This window comes from Pelmatolapia mariae, unplaced genomic scaffold, assembly GCF_036321145.2.
Source record: "Pelmatolapia mariae isolate MD_Pm_ZW unplaced genomic scaffold, Pm_UMD_F_2 NODE_ptg000357l+_length_33306_cov_1, whole genome shotgun sequence".
Taxonomy (NCBI): domain Eukaryota; kingdom Metazoa; phylum Chordata; class Actinopteri; order Cichliformes; family Cichlidae; genus Pelmatolapia; species Pelmatolapia mariae.
The window spans coordinates 10,076-24,958 of record NW_027052045.1 but is presented as its reverse complement, the minus strand read 5'-3'; the positions used below and the strand labels follow the sequence as shown (position 1 = coordinate 24,958).

Below are 14,883 nucleotides of genomic sequence, written 5' to 3'. Positions count from 1 at the left end.
CTTATGATTTGTTTCTATGTCCAGTTTATGTGTGGAGAATCTAATGCATCAGCAGGGGTGCTGACTATCTTAATCTCAGTTATCTCATGAATTCATCATATTGACTGATCTCTAACACAGAGTAAAACTCTACAAAAAGTTTTTCTCAAAGTTTTTCCAAGCAAGCATTTTGAATCAAACACACACGTTCCAGTTTCATGTCATTTTTGTATTCCGTCTATGCATGAAAATGAAAAACATGAGCCGCAGTCATTTACACTGGAGCAGAGCATCATGGAGGACAGCCTTCTGTAAACATCACACTCTGATTCTGGAGAACTCGACGTGTATATTTAAGGTTTAAAAACAAGTTCAACTGTGCCTCACTGTCAGATTCTATCATGCCCTTCTGTGGCTGCAGGCTGCTGTTTGGGATCATCTCCACTAGAGGGTGTCTTGAGCAGCTGCTTCTCACCTGCTCACACACAGTTACACACAACAAACATAACATAAAAAACCCCAAACACTAACATTATGTTGGTGTTGGATTTTTAAAAAAGAGAGATTTGAAAACATAAGGATGGGCCTTATGTTTCAAATATGAATTTTCAACCTTTTCCTGCTCGACCATTTATACCTCAAAGCAATCAATCAATAGATAAACAATTAAATGACAAACTGAGCTTCAAGAGGCTCTGTGGCGCAATGGATAGCGCATTGGACTTCTAGCAAAGAACTGAGGAAGGAATTCAAAGGTTGTGGGTTCGAGTCCCACCAGAGTCAATGCCTATACTTTAAGTTATATTAATAAGCACTTCAATTGATCAGTATTGGAAAACAGCTTTATTAAGGTGGTCAGGTCAAACACAGACCCATCACTCACATAAACAAAATCATTGACAGATTCTATCACGCCCTAATATGGCTTCAGGCTGCTTTTTGTGATACCTTCCACTAGAGGGCATCTTCTTAGTGGGCAGAATTACTCTGCTTTATATACAAATACTATATTTTATGTGAAATTAACAAACTGTTAAACAGAACCTGCAAAGTAGAACCTTTGTGATTTAAGAGTGACAAGACACAAGCAACTACTAAAGCTGCCCCTAAAAGTCGAAGAAATGCAATCACACCAAAGAGAGAAATACAGCCACACTTCTCATCAGTGTCTCTCAGAACTTTTTTTATTTCCCATGCATAGTTTGGATGAGTGTAGTGGAACTGAAATGAAAAATATGGACATAAAAGTGTTGACATTCATTGTGATTTTCTCCGTTACAGACATCAAAGAAATCATTAAAAAAAGGTTTACAATTAAACAAAGAAAGGTTTTATTCAAGGTCTAAAATTTTTCAGAAACGTCCTTCAAGGTAGAGCTAGGATGCATTCTGGACGGGAAAAAGTGCCGTAAAACATAAATACATTACCAAAAAAAGAAAGAAAAAAAAAGCAGCTAAAACTAAAACATTCAGCACGTTTTTATACAACAGTGCAACGAAAAGGCGGCAAGATCTAAGGGTGGTTTCTCAGCACTCAGTTCCTCCATTTGTAACTAGGTGACATGACTGCAGCTATGATTTCCACAAAACTACCAAAAACCTTTAGTGCCAGGAATGTTTTTCAAGGAACTAAAAGGTTCATTAGATCATTGGCTTTCTGCATTTCCACTGTGGTGTGAGGACCTGTGATGATTAAGAAAGTCAGGCCTCTGCATGGACGCAAGGAAGCTTTTATCCGTCATTCCCCAAGCTGCAGACTATACAACAACGCAGACGACGATAGCATGTAATGTGAGGGACAGGGGACTACATAACAGCAGTCAGCGTTGAAGAGATTCAACGATACTGCTATTGCTCGTGATTTACAACTTTGCAAACAGTCACTGAAGGCATGAGCTGTAGCGGCAAAGTCTAGAAATGCTCGACCAAAATTAAAGCAAAATGATTTTAAAAGCTTTTGCAGATGCTGACATAGACTAGCTTAAAATGTTAGGAATAGTTGACCAATCAGAAAAGTTCAGAAAGCAAGTACCCAACCCCCAAAAAAGCTCAGGAATTTTTGGGGGTGGGGCTACCTCCTGAACAGGGACTTTCAGAGTTTAAAAAAACAAACAAAAACCCTAGAACTTCATTTAGACCCTAGTCCCAACAGTGAAAACACCCTGAGCTCCTCCAAAGGTTCCTGCAAAGTTCCTGCAGTGAAAAAGTGGCTCACGGTGTGTTCTTCTCTCTACTTTTAAGACCACGGCTGTAAACAGCAGTGTGATGAGTCTGGTGCACTGGTGCTCCAAGCTAAACAGGAGCAGGTAATGTCTTCTAAATTTAAAAAGAACTGGAATTATGAAAAATGAATCTATATGATATAATCTTAGGTTTTAAAAGCAAAGTATGGAAACCACCGAGTCGGTATACGTATCCTTTAAAACTGCGCTGGTCGATCATTTTATTCTACACTGTGTTATGTCACTGGTTTGGTCCAGTGTCCCTGAATCAACATCTTTAAAAAACAGAGACTAACTACAAAAATCTGGATATTTAGAGGCAAAAAAAAGTTTCTGAGGAGATTCTGAAGAAGAACACAGCATAAAAAAGGGTTATGCTTTTAGTTTTCTAATCTTGCTGTGACTGCAGGATGTAAACAACTGCTTTGCCATGTTTCTTACATCTTTAAAGGTTACTTATGAGACTTTTCCAGTGACCTCTGACCCCCAATATGATGCTCCTTTAGCCCCTTTACACCCCCAGGTTGTGGTTAGGTGCACGTTTTCCCCCTGAATTTGTAAACAGCTGAAGATTCTTAAAACCAGGTGATCCACTGCTTCCCTGCAGAAAAACCCCTTCAGTGTGGATGGACGCACAAAAGGCTTTCTTGGTGATATTACACCTGTTCCATTAATATCTTTGCAGCTCCCGGGACACCAATCAATCGGACCAGGTCCAAATTCTACTACAGCTTTAGTTCCCACATACGTGGACATGTGTCTGCATTAAATGCAAAAACAAAATCCAAGTGCTGTTAAGAGCATGCCAAACCAACAAGTTGGCAAAATAACCACAAGCTTAAAGTCATGAAAAAAACATGTAAACACGGGGGATCGTGACATTAAATGGTTTCTGAATTTCTGAATGAGGTCCATTTTCAGTCATCTGGAACCGTCTGCGAGGGGCCGAAAGCTGCATCTTAAAAATATACTTAATGCGTGGACGAGACCTCAAACCAGTCGAGTCAGGATCACAAGACAGACTGTATATAAAGATGGACGACTCACACTGTCCAAAAAGTGAAGTCAAATTTGGCTGAATATTTAAGGAGTCTGTGAAAACCAGGAATGATTTTAGTTCTATTACGTTACATTTAGATTTGTTTCTTGAAGACCTGGCGGTGGGGTTCCTGGGGGTTTGTTAACAGTCTGCTATATGAAACTGTACTTTTAGTGTCGCTTGAAAGTCTGAGTCGGTTTTAATGGCTCACAATGAAAAGAGCTAAAATCCTGAGAGAAGCTGGGGGGGGGGGGGGGGGGATAAAGGCTGTGATCTAGATGCAGATTTTTACCCCTCGGCAGCTACAGGTTAGTTTGCATCAAAGTCGGAAAAATAAAACGTAATTCACAGTTCTAGGTAACACTGTATTGCAACTGCAACAGCAGCATGGGAACATCTGGTGTGTCTGTGCACAAATGAGACACACACACACCACAGCCACAACATATGGTTATATGTGCTTACTTTTCTTTTGTGAGGTCTTACGCCAACATGTGACTGTTCACTGTTTTGCCTTCATTGCCGGAGAGAAGTACAATCATAATAATAAATATGCCTTAGTATGAGAGTGATGTTTGCAACAAATAATGTAAAGCTGTGTGTGTGTGTATCTGAAGACAAACTTCTTACTGAAAATGTGGATTTTCGTGTAACCTAAAAATCTGGAAAGCTTCGTCACTCTCACCAAAGTGTGAACGCAGCGGTGTCCAACGAGCTCCCTTCAATGTTCGGACGTGACGGTCTGGAAACAAACGGCTGTTCTGCATGAATCGTGGGGTTAAAAACAGAAAGACAAAAAAAAGAAAAGCTGTGCTGGTTTTCAGACGGCATCGATTACAGCCCACATTAACAGAACGAGAAATACTAACATGATAAAGTTCAGTGTGATCCCAGTGATTACTGTGAAAAGATATTACATATCTACACTTAGAAAATTCACTTCAACACACCCAGATCCAAACAGTTCTTTCCAACAGTATGAAAAATATACAAATAAAAAATACAAATACTCTCGGACACTAAGTAGGTAGTTTTCTGTTGACATGAAATCAGTGATGACTAAAAGATAAATATTTCACATCTTTTTTCTTCTTCCTTGCATTTTTTTACAGAGAAAATAAAAATTTGTGTGTATGAAAGGAAAAAAAAGTCCCATTTTGAAATATTATCCTTCAGTAATTAGTAACATCATGATAGCACATATCTGTGTGTCAGCTAAAATGCCTCAGCTTCTCTAGTAAGCAGAAAAGAGCCAGTGTTGAACCCAAAAGCATAGAATTCTTTTCTTTTCAGACATCATACACTATGCACAGATAATAAAAACATCAACAATGATCAAGTCTTTTTTTTTCCAGACAAGAGAAATGATTCCTCCGTTTAGGTCTGGGAACGTAAAAGAGCTCAGGGGGCGGGGAAACACTGGAGATGCACTATCATCATCATCATCAGTCAGAATGGAATTACTGCCATGAAAAGCTCAGTTCAGAGACAGAAAAAAGGGTTGTTGACATACATCTATTTAGCGTCCCATAATAACACTACTGTGAGGCGAGGGTGTGGTAAGTGTTGAATCAGCGACTGGTGTACAAAGAGTGATCTTCGGGACGAGGGGCACACCAGTGTGCAGGTAGCATGTGTCTCAGCTCTTAGTGTACTACACACTTTGACCCATAGGAGGAATATCAGTTTCTGTATGTGAGTAACACCACCTGGGAATTCTGCTCTGGAGGAGCCAGGCATCAGGCCTTGCCAGGTGAGTAACAGTCATTCACTGTCATTCGTGGTGATGCCAGCCGAGCACCGTTTTGGCACCTATGTGGGACACTGGCGGGGGAGGAGGAGGACCCTCTGAGCCATTTAAAACTTAGTGAAGGAAAACTTCCGCTCAGAAAGATGAAAGGGAAGGGAAAGATCAAAAGTGTCTTAGCTCACTTAACGTGTTCGGCACTGTGGGAAGAGCAGTAGTATTTCTTGTGAGCTATGAACGTGGAGAGGCTGCTGAACTTGATGTTGCACAGCCGACAGAAGCGCGAGTTACCGTTCTGCACAGGGGAGATGACCGGGGTGGTTTTAGGACTGACGCTGGGTACAGGGATCGCGTGGGAGGCCACGGTCTGGGCGGCCTTGTCCGGAACGTGTGACGATCCCAGCTTCTCCCTCAGGACCTCAGGCACAGGTGACAAAGTCAGAGACGGAGCCCGTGGGGGAGACACAGGCAGAGGAGAACTGGCTAACGGTGATCCGCCCCCGGCGGAGGGGCTGCCGTTCACCAGGGGCGAAACGGGGGAAGCTGTACCACTCCTACCCTGCCCGTTGATGCTGTCTCTGTGAACTCGAGAGACAAGTCTGGCCTGGTTGGTTGGAGTGGCTGAAGTCGCTGCAGCGGCTCCGTCCCTGGGACTCAGGCTCGGGCTGCGGCTCGCTGTTCTGCCCAGATGGGGCAGAGTCTCCTGGGGTGGCTGAATGGTTACGACCAGCCCGTGGGTAGTCTTGAAATGTTCCATCAAGTCACCAGCGATGGGCCTGTTGGGACAGTATGGGCAGACCATCTGAGCAGAAGCCGTGACCACGCTTTTGGCTCCAGCTCCTGGAGAGGCTGCAAGTGTGGTATTTGTATGTGAAGGAGATGCAGCGTCCGAGGCGGGTAAGGCAGAGGTGTGAGGACTGGATGACGTGCCCTGAGCCTGGGCCACCCACTCAGCTGGGTGAGCTTTATTCTCCACAGGGTGCAGGAGATCCGAACGCTCCTGCTGAGGCCTGCTTTTTGGAGAGGTGGAGGCTGATCTCTTGAGCCTGTGAAGCTGCTCCAAAGTGTGGGGTTGGAGGGTGGTGGCAGGGCAGTAGTATGTTTTATGAGCCAGGTAGTTCTCAATACTGTTGAAACTGATGCTGCAGGCTGTGCACTTGTGGTAGTCGGTGAGAGGCAGAGCTGGGAGAATGCTGCTGCCGCCGCCGCCACCGCTGCCGCTGTGCCGTGGAGCCTCTCTGAGACGGGGCCTCTTGCTCAGGTCGATTGGGCCATCTCCTTCGGGGCTTGAGCCACCTGCACCACTGGGAGAGACTTCCTGCTTTACTACCAAGCCCAGAACCGAGGGGGATGGAGCAGAGGCGGCGGCAGTGGCTGCCGCTGCTGCTGCAGCGGCAGCGTTAGCTAACGCCTCGGTTCTTGCCATGTGAATCTCATACATCTTCTTTCTTTTGCGTGTTCGGATGGGCTGCGGAATGAAGGCGGCTGTGTTGGTCGTCTTGGCCATGTGTACGGCTCTCTGGTTGGACGGGTCGTGGCGCGACGCACAGTAGAAACGTTTGTGGACAGTGTAGTTGTCGTGACGGCTGAAACGGATGTTGCAGGCTTCGCAGAAGGTTCTGTTGGGATCGTCCTCAAGGTCCTCTGTGGAACCGCTAGCAGGACTCTGGCTGCCTTCACTTGCTCGTCCTCCTCCGCCTCCTCCTCCTCCCACACTCGTACCAGCACCTTCCCCTTCAGAGGAGGACGAGATTCCCTCTCTCCCCGCTGGAGGTTCAGTCTTCACCTCCAGCACCCTCCTGGATTCTGCTGCTCCACTTCCTGCAGGAGGCTCGGAGTCAGACGGCGAGGCAGAGGCAGCCCTACTTGATGCTCCGCCCTGAGGAGATGCAGATGAGCCGCATGTCCCAGCAGAAGGCGTGGCGGCCGAGGCTGCGTCTCTAGTCAATGCGGGGCCCGAGGCTGAGGATGCACCTTCGCCTTGATGCCTGCTTGAGCAATAAAGCCTCTTGTGTGCATAGAAATTGTTTATGTTATTGAAGGTGATATCGCACTCGAAGCAGGTAGCTCCTTTGTGAGGTGGAGTGGCTGTTGCCGTGGGTGCAGTCGGTCCAGAAGGAAAGAAGGCTGCGGCGTTGTTCTGGGCGACCGTCTGGCCCTGCTTTAGGCGACTGTGGACCATCTCTGACATTTTAGCCAGGATCTCCGAGGCCTGAGGCAAGATGGCTGCCTCGGGGTTAAACATGTACTGAGGCAGGAACAGCGCTCCTCCTGGAACAACTGAGCCTGCACCTCCCATATGGGCGGGGCTAGAACCAGGGGTGGGACTAGTGGGTTCTGCCTTCACTGTTGTTGTAGCTGGACTCTTCGGCGAGTTCGATGTTTGGCTGGAGGAGGTCGTTTGCGCCTCTTTTATGTTCCTTCCTGCCTCTTGATCTACCTCCTCTCCACCCATCTCCTCCTCCTCTCCATCCTCCTTAATCTCCATTTTCTGCTCTTCTGTGTCTGAATCTGAATGAGGCTCCTCTTTGATCTTTAACTCCATGATCTGGTCATCAGCAGGACTGCAGTCTCGAGGAGTGGCTGAGCCTCCATTTGTGCCTGGACTGGATGAAGCCAGGGGTTCCTTCTCCTGGGGAGACGGTTGGGAGTGGTCGACCGACGATGGGGTACTCTGACGAGGAGTAGGGCTTCTTTCAGCTGGGACCCTGACTTCCAGGTGAGTTCGTACATGTTGCTGGAGCTGAGCAGGTGAGTCAGCGTTGTGGCCACAAACTTGACACTTCAGCACAACACCAGAGTCTCCTGGACTCAGACCTTAACAGGAGAGTCAAGGTTAGTAAATTAAAACAGTCGCTTACATTTGAATAGATTATTCAAATTTTATTCAAAATCTCAGATTACTCAGATTAAACATGTCCAAAATTTCCAACAATCTCGGGAGGGTTAAAGGACAAAAAAGGGCTAACGTGCCGGCTTTCCAGCAGTGAACCTTTTAAAGTTACTGCTACGTAAAAAAAAAGTATAAAAAAGTATAAAAAATAACAGAATATGACGGAATGACTTACCAATGGACAGGGGTAGCTTAGGGAGACCTGGCCCCGGAGAGTACACCTCACTGCGAGATCCAGGCTGGCAAACCATGTGGCTGGTGACCAGATGGCTGTAGAGGATGTCCCTCGTGGTGGAGACGAAGCCGCAGCCGTGACACACCCCGTTCAGGGTGTCCGTATGGACCTTAAGGTGCCGCTCACAGTTCGCTTTAGTGGTGAATGCTGACAGACAGATGAGACAGACAAATGGACGCTCGCCTGTGGAAGGATGGAGAAGGATAACAGTCAGGCCCAAATGCTCTGACCCTTTGTCTTCTATGCATAGATATAAATACTGCTCTCACCACTGTGTGTGCGCATGTGAATCTCGAGTGAGCTGGCACTGGGGCAGCTCTTGTTGCACTGTGGGAAGGGGCAGATGCGTTCATTGGGGTAGGACTCCTTGGGTTTGTCTTGTGGAGGGGAGGAAGCTGCAGCTGGCTGCTTCTGACGGCTGGCACAATAGTACATAAGATGGGCCTGCAGGTTCCTCTCACTACGGTACCAGATCCCACAGTCCTTACATGGGAAAATGTCCTCTGTTCAGCAAAAACAAGTACACACGAGTTAGTCAGTCAAACACAGACACAAATATTGGTTCAAGAACCTGAAAAGCGCTAGTTTAATTAGCAAAAGTAAGGATGAGGTTAAGTTCGCCTGCTAAAGTTATACAAAGTTTTCATTGTAGTCTAATTGTAATCTCACAGACTTCTGGTTTACAGTTTTGAGATATGTATACATTTTCAATTACTATTACTATTTCCAAATGTACTCACTTCATTACTTAAACCAGTTCAACTGCTCGTCAACACCAATATCTAGTCGGCCAATCACATGGCAGAAACTTCATGGATTTAGGCATGTAGCCATGGTTACATCAACCTACCGAAGTTCAAGTATCAGAACCTCTGATTTAGTGGGATTTTCCCACAAAAACATCTGTAGTTTAAAGGGAATCCAGCACCTTGTTGCACACATGTCTGAAGGAAAAAGGAGGTCCAACCCGGTACTACCCAGGTGTACCTAATACAGTGGCAGGTGAGTATGTGTGTGCACACCACAGAAGCCTTTTTTCAGAAGTCTCCTGCCACAGAGGCACCAGATCTACCGGTGTGTGATGATTGTGAATTATCTGACCATCAGTCAGACGTCACCACAGAAGCAACAGGAAACGTTTAAGTGGAAGGCACAAACTAATCAGCTGGTTTTAAAAGCGCTACAGTGCCATCTTGTGACTGAAGAGATCATTACATTTATATAACAAAGTACATTTCAGTAAATCACAACAGCTGCAGGTACCAGTTTGAAGTTCTCCAGAGGCCTGGTAATAAACTAATCATTTGATTCAGGTGTGTTGACCCAGGGTGAGATCTAAAACCTGCAGGACACTGAGCCTTGAGGTCTCAAGTTCTAACATGGCATATATCTGATACTTTGGCACATTTTTAAAATTTTTGCCTCATTTGAAATTAATTGAAAATATGTATTGTTCTGCAAATAGCCAGTTGAACCTTTAACCACTTAAAATGCTCTTTTCGTGAATACGATTTGAATACAACACTCACTATTGACAACAGCAGTAGCCAAGATTGCTGCCATGCCAGCTTGCTGCGGGAGTAGCTGGATCTCTGAGTGCAGCGCCGCCGGGTACGACGGCTCCTCCTTCACCACAGGTTGTTTGTGGGCGACAAGGCTCAGTGGAGGAGAGCCTTGGGCCACCGGAGAGGAGGAGCCCAGAGGAACAGGAGACACGAACGCCACGAGCCTTTCACCGGCCGTAAGCTCTTTCATCACCTTACAGAACAAGTCCTCGCCTGAAAACAAACAGGAGGGAGTAACAACTGGAAATCTGGCAGCATAAAATGCACAGGTTGTGTTTGATCTCAACTTTCTGCTGTTTGATACACAGATTCTGATTTTGAAGGCAGCTAGAAAATAAATATCCTATTGTTGTGCATTAGAAAAAAAGTCACCTTGGCTGTAGATAGAGCAGTTTGCTGCAGAGGCGTCGGAGGTCAGAGGGAGGCGACTAATCCAACAATCTGGATCTTCACACACGACGGTCATTCGAATGTTCTGCACACACAAAGAACAGTTTTCCTTGATCAGACTGATCACAGCCAAGGTTTTTATTCTTGCCTGTCAACCAACACACAACAAACACATACAAAGGGTTCTTGTTATTACTCGTTTTGCATCATAGCAGATCCACAAGGCTGCAACTGACAACACACAAGTCGGTGCACCCCTAACGCCGGTCCAGAACACGGATAAATGGGGAAGTGTGTGTCAGGAAGAGGACCCGGTCTATAATCTTTGCTAAATCAAACATGTGAAGCATCAAGAATATTTTAGGAAGTTAAACAAAGTAACCAAATGGGTTCATCAAAAGTCCCAAGATGCTGTGTTTATGAGTCACTTTTGTTTTCAAGATAAAATTGTTAATTTTCTCTCAGTCGGTCATCGGATCATTTCGGTTTTAGAGACCTGCTCAGTTTCTGCTCAGTTTCTGGGTGAGTTGTGGAAAATGTTCTGAAGCGGAGGGTAAAATCTCATAATCATCTATTACGGTATTACTGTATATATGTATATGGACTCCTGACTCAATAACAGATCAATGTCTGTTTTGTTAATTGGAAGAATTTATATTTTCAAAATAAAAGTTAATTTATTGTTCTAAGCACTACAACAGATTTTTTCCTCCATAATGAGCTCTTTTATTCATGTCTTTTGATTGTGGGGGATAAAATATCCAAACTTATGACTTTATAGTAGTAGCAGGAAAAATCCTACTATTATATTTATCATCAGCTGGAATCACAAAGAACCTCTCTCTTCCTCTGGATTTATTCTTAGTGTAAAAAAACACTGCAAAATCAGACTATCAATCAGATCATGAAGCATATAATTAAAATCTGACATTAAATGAGAAAATAAATAAATAAATAAATTTTTATTTATATAGCACCTTTCAAAACAGAATCACAAAGTGCTGCACATAAGTCATAAAAACAACCAAAGTGTTTGTATAAGTGTAGCCCAATTTGGACTGATTCTTATATAGCGCCTTTCTACTCTCCCACAGTACTCAAAGCACTGTATACAACACGCCTCATTCACCTATGCACTTCTAAACACAAGTGCAAACTAATCTACATTAGTTGCATCAGAGGGCAACTTGGGGTTAGTATCTTGCCCAACGATATTTGACATGCAGACTGGGGAAGTCAAGGATCGAACCACCAACCTTCCAATCACTAGCTGATTCGCTCTACCACCTGAGCCACAGCCACCCAGCCATAACTAGCTTTTGCTCCATGATGCCACATTTAAATTCTGGGCTTCCACAAAGCTTGAAAATGATCATCCAAACTCTGGTGTCATCACATGATGATTACTCATTGTGACCCCCCCCCCTCCCCCCCTCCCAGATTAGATATCTAATTTGTTTCATGATAAACATGAATAAACATGTTACTGGGGAAAACCCCTTTAAAGCATGCCCAAGCCCAAATTCCACCTGTCGTCTAAACATCACAGCCAAATCAAGTAAAACATCTGCTATTGTCTTCTTCAAGTATTACCGCTCTTCTTTTAACTACCAGCAGATAATCACCAAAATCAAAGCATTAATTGCAGCCAGCTGGGACGACACAGCCACACGTGAGTATCCAGTGTGCGGCCAGCGGTAAACACCGGTTTATGAAAAGGCCGTCAGTGAGCAGAGGATGATTACAGCCCCAGAAGGAAATGAGGGAGCACAAGCGGAACAAAGCAACCCCGAAAATGAAGAAAAAAGAGGAATAAAAGAGGAAGAGGGACCTCAGGAGAAAGGAGAGAAGAAAAGGAAGAGGAAAAAAAGATCTGATGAAGTCGACAGGCAGCTATTCAAAGGGCAGCCATAATAAGATCCACGGTGGATACACTGGACAAAGAGTGTAGAGTCAACATCCACTGTCTGTATGTGTGGAGGTATGACACACACACACACACACACACACACACACACGTCTGGTTTGCTATCCTCGTGGGGACATCCCATTGACATAATGCTTTCCCTAGCCCCTTACCCTAACCCTAACCATTAAAAATAAATGCCTAACCCTAACCCTTACCCTAAACCTAACCATAACCTAATTGTAACCCTGACAGTAAAACCGCATTTTGAGTGTGAAAATTGCTTTCAACCCCGAGGGGACCTGGATTTTGGTCCCCACGGTGCAGAAAGTCCCCACCAGGATAGTAAAAGTCAGATTTTGGTCCCCACCAGGATAGTACGAACCCGTACACACACACACACACACACACACACACACACACACACACACACACACACACACACGAGTCCTGAGTACAATCCTGTCTTTGTTTATATGTGGCTGTGGGAGCACTCCCACCACATGTGTGTATCCCATCACTGATAACTCTCAGCGAGGCCTTTCTTCTGTACTTCTGCACCAGCACATTATTCCTCAAACACCACCAACACCACCTTTCCTCCATCAGAGTTTCTGTTTAAGTATCATACTCCAGACATCACCATAAATATTCAAAATATAATCTCTTTACAACCAACAGAGATAAATAATAATAAAAGTGGATTTGACTGGGTTGTGACAGCTGCAACGACTCCACAGGGAAGAGAAGAAATCTCTGATGCAATGACCGACTGTCCTCACTGTGTGAGAGCTGCACAGCGATGCAGTACCGTTCACTCTCCACCAAGAGGAAGCATTCCCTCAGCACAGGACGTGACGGACCTCACTGAGCAGTTACAGTCGATGAGAGAAGCACAGAGAAGCTTCCTGCTTTATTTTCCTAGTCACGTTCAACGCTGGCGTCTTCCATGACTTTTGGTGTTTTTAAGTCTGATTTTGAGGACGGCTTTCCTCCAAACACGCTGTAGATTTGTCTCAATGTTTCAGTAAGTTTCCTTTTTAAAAATATTTTCTGTTTGCAAAAAAAAATTCCAGATATGACCCGACCACTGGGCACCTTCTGAAAGGGTTCCCCTTTTTATCAAATTAAAAGTGGCATTAAATGTGAAACTGAAGAATTATTCATTTTATATTATTATAAAATGAATAATTAATTTATATTATTATTATTTATATTATATTATTTATACACAATTATTCATTATTCATATACAGAATTATTCAGAATTATTCATTCTGGGAGGAAAAAAAGGATGAGGAAATTCATGGAAAGCCAGTGACGGGCTCTGCTGACACACTGCATGCACTTGGCCAAAGAAAAGATGACTGAGGCTGATGACGATTCTCACTGCTCGTGTATCTGACCTTCACTATCTGTAACAAACCCGTCACATTCATATAAAAAAGTCCTTAAAATGATCTTTAGAGAGAACTACACTGACCACAGACAGCACACACGATCATCTATAATTGTTCTATTAGTGGAAAATGTTCAGTGTGATATACTGCATTAGTCTCAATTCATCAATATAATTAGTCATAAACTGTTGATAAACAAACATGTCAAATCGCCAGTTTGGACCAGTGAGAGGAAAAAAGTTGTTTCTCCTCGTCTGCAGCAGGTCTGTGACATCACAGGATTATTGGGATTATTAATACTGCAACCAGTGAATAAATACCTGAAAATACTTTTTCATTACGGCCCGATGTATCTGTTAATATTCAGGTTTCATAACTGTTGTAATTACTTATTTTATTGGTTTATTTTTTAGTTTTCTGTAAAAAATTCCAAACACTTTGCATACAAATAAAACACATTTGGCAAATTCAGCATTAGCAGCTGGTCAAATTACATAAATCCTCCTTACAAAAGCAGCGCTGTAATGTTCACTATCTGCAGGTATGATGCAGATTTTAGGAGTTAATACAAAGTTATCTTGCAGATATTAAAGAACTAATTGAACATTGATCAAGTAATGCAATTGATAAAGTAGCGATTTCCTAATTATACAGCATTTAAAATGTGTGCATCTTTGATTGAAGTTATTTGTTGCTAGTTACATAAAGTATGATTATTACTCAACCAGTTCACAAATGTATTTATTATTTTATGTATGTTTTTCCCAAATTCAGTTTAGTCTCATTATTTTGCTTGTTTAGGTTTATTTTTGTAACTGTGGACAGGTGTAGTATTTATCACCACAGCAGTTTATGAACCAGTTTGTATTACTGTGTTAAAAAAATTAATAACCTGTACTGTAGTTTTATATTTTATGTTTGTTTTATAATCATCTCATTTTATTTTTATACTGAAATCTTGTTTTTAATCCAATGAACTAAAATGTCATTATACCCATAATAAAATTAATGGCAGGAACATATGAGTAGGAATAGCAAATGGCTTTATTACTGATTAGTGAAGATGATAATCGTTATTAAATGACAACATTCAGAGGAAACATTTCTGAAACATCTGAAACGGATCATGGAGAAATGCAAATAGCAGAAAAAAAACTGAGATTCTTGAGAAAGCCTGCGTGTGCAGATCAAACCATCACTTTAAAACCTGTGTGTTTTTAACAAGTTTGATTTGATATTCACTTTTATTCTTGTGTAATTAGTGCCACTGACCTGTTAGCATATTCAGTACTTTGTTAATGGTCTTATATTATTCATGTTTTAACCTGCTGTTTTATTGTGAAGCACCGTTGGTTTTTAAATGTGCTATATAAATAAAGTTGTATTGTATTGTATAAACACTGATGCTGTGGTGAGAAGACACCGTGCAGTGGCTTTTTCACCTTAACTTTGCGTGTTTTAAAGATGTTATATATGTCTCACCACAACTGAACCGCAGAGGACAAATA

At 43.2% G+C, this 14,883-nt stretch overlaps 1 protein-coding gene and 1 non-coding gene across 2 annotated transcripts; one reads left to right on the top strand and one right to left on the bottom strand.

Moving 5' to 3' along the window:
- Nucleotides 1-670: 670 nt before the first annotated feature.
- trnar-ucu (transfer RNA arginine (anticodon UCU)) lies at nt 671-762 on the top strand. The gene is given in 2 exon segments: nt 671-707; nt 727-762. It is a non-coding gene; the product is annotated as a tRNA-Arg (tRNA).
- Nucleotides 763-4,862: 4,100 nt separating this feature from the next.
- Nucleotides 4,863-10,150, bottom strand: LOC134623024 (zinc finger protein ZFPM1-like). The gene is made up of 5 exons (XM_063468269.1): nt 10,052-10,150; nt 9,644-9,892; nt 8,384-8,617; nt 8,055-8,297; nt 4,863-7,803 (listed from the first exon to the last, which is right to left on the bottom strand). Exons 1-5 carry the CDS (start codon nt 10,143-10,145, stop codon nt 5,168-5,170), a joined length of 3,456 nt encoding a protein of 1,151 aa, XP_063324339.1. The 5' UTR covers nt 10,146-10,150; the 3' UTR covers nt 4,863-5,167.
- Between the last annotated feature and the right edge of the window lie 4,733 nt (nt 10,151-14,883).

What these genes read in the sequence shown, in the direction of transcription:
- LOC134623024 (XM_063468269.1), bottom strand. Translation starts at nt 10,145, where the DNA reads ATGACCGTCGTGTGTGAAGATCCAGATTGTTGGATTAGTCGCCTCCCT. An exon ending in GGCTACTGCTGTTGTCAATA is followed by an intron (nt 8,618 to 9,643) that starts GTGAGTGTTGTA and finishes TTTGCTGAACAG; the next exon opens with AGGACATTTTCCCATGTAAG. An exon ending in TAAGCTACCCCTGTCCATTG is followed by an intron (nt 7,804 to 8,054) that starts GTAAGTCATTCC and finishes TCTCCTGTTAAG; the next exon opens with GTCTGAGTCCAGGAGACTCT.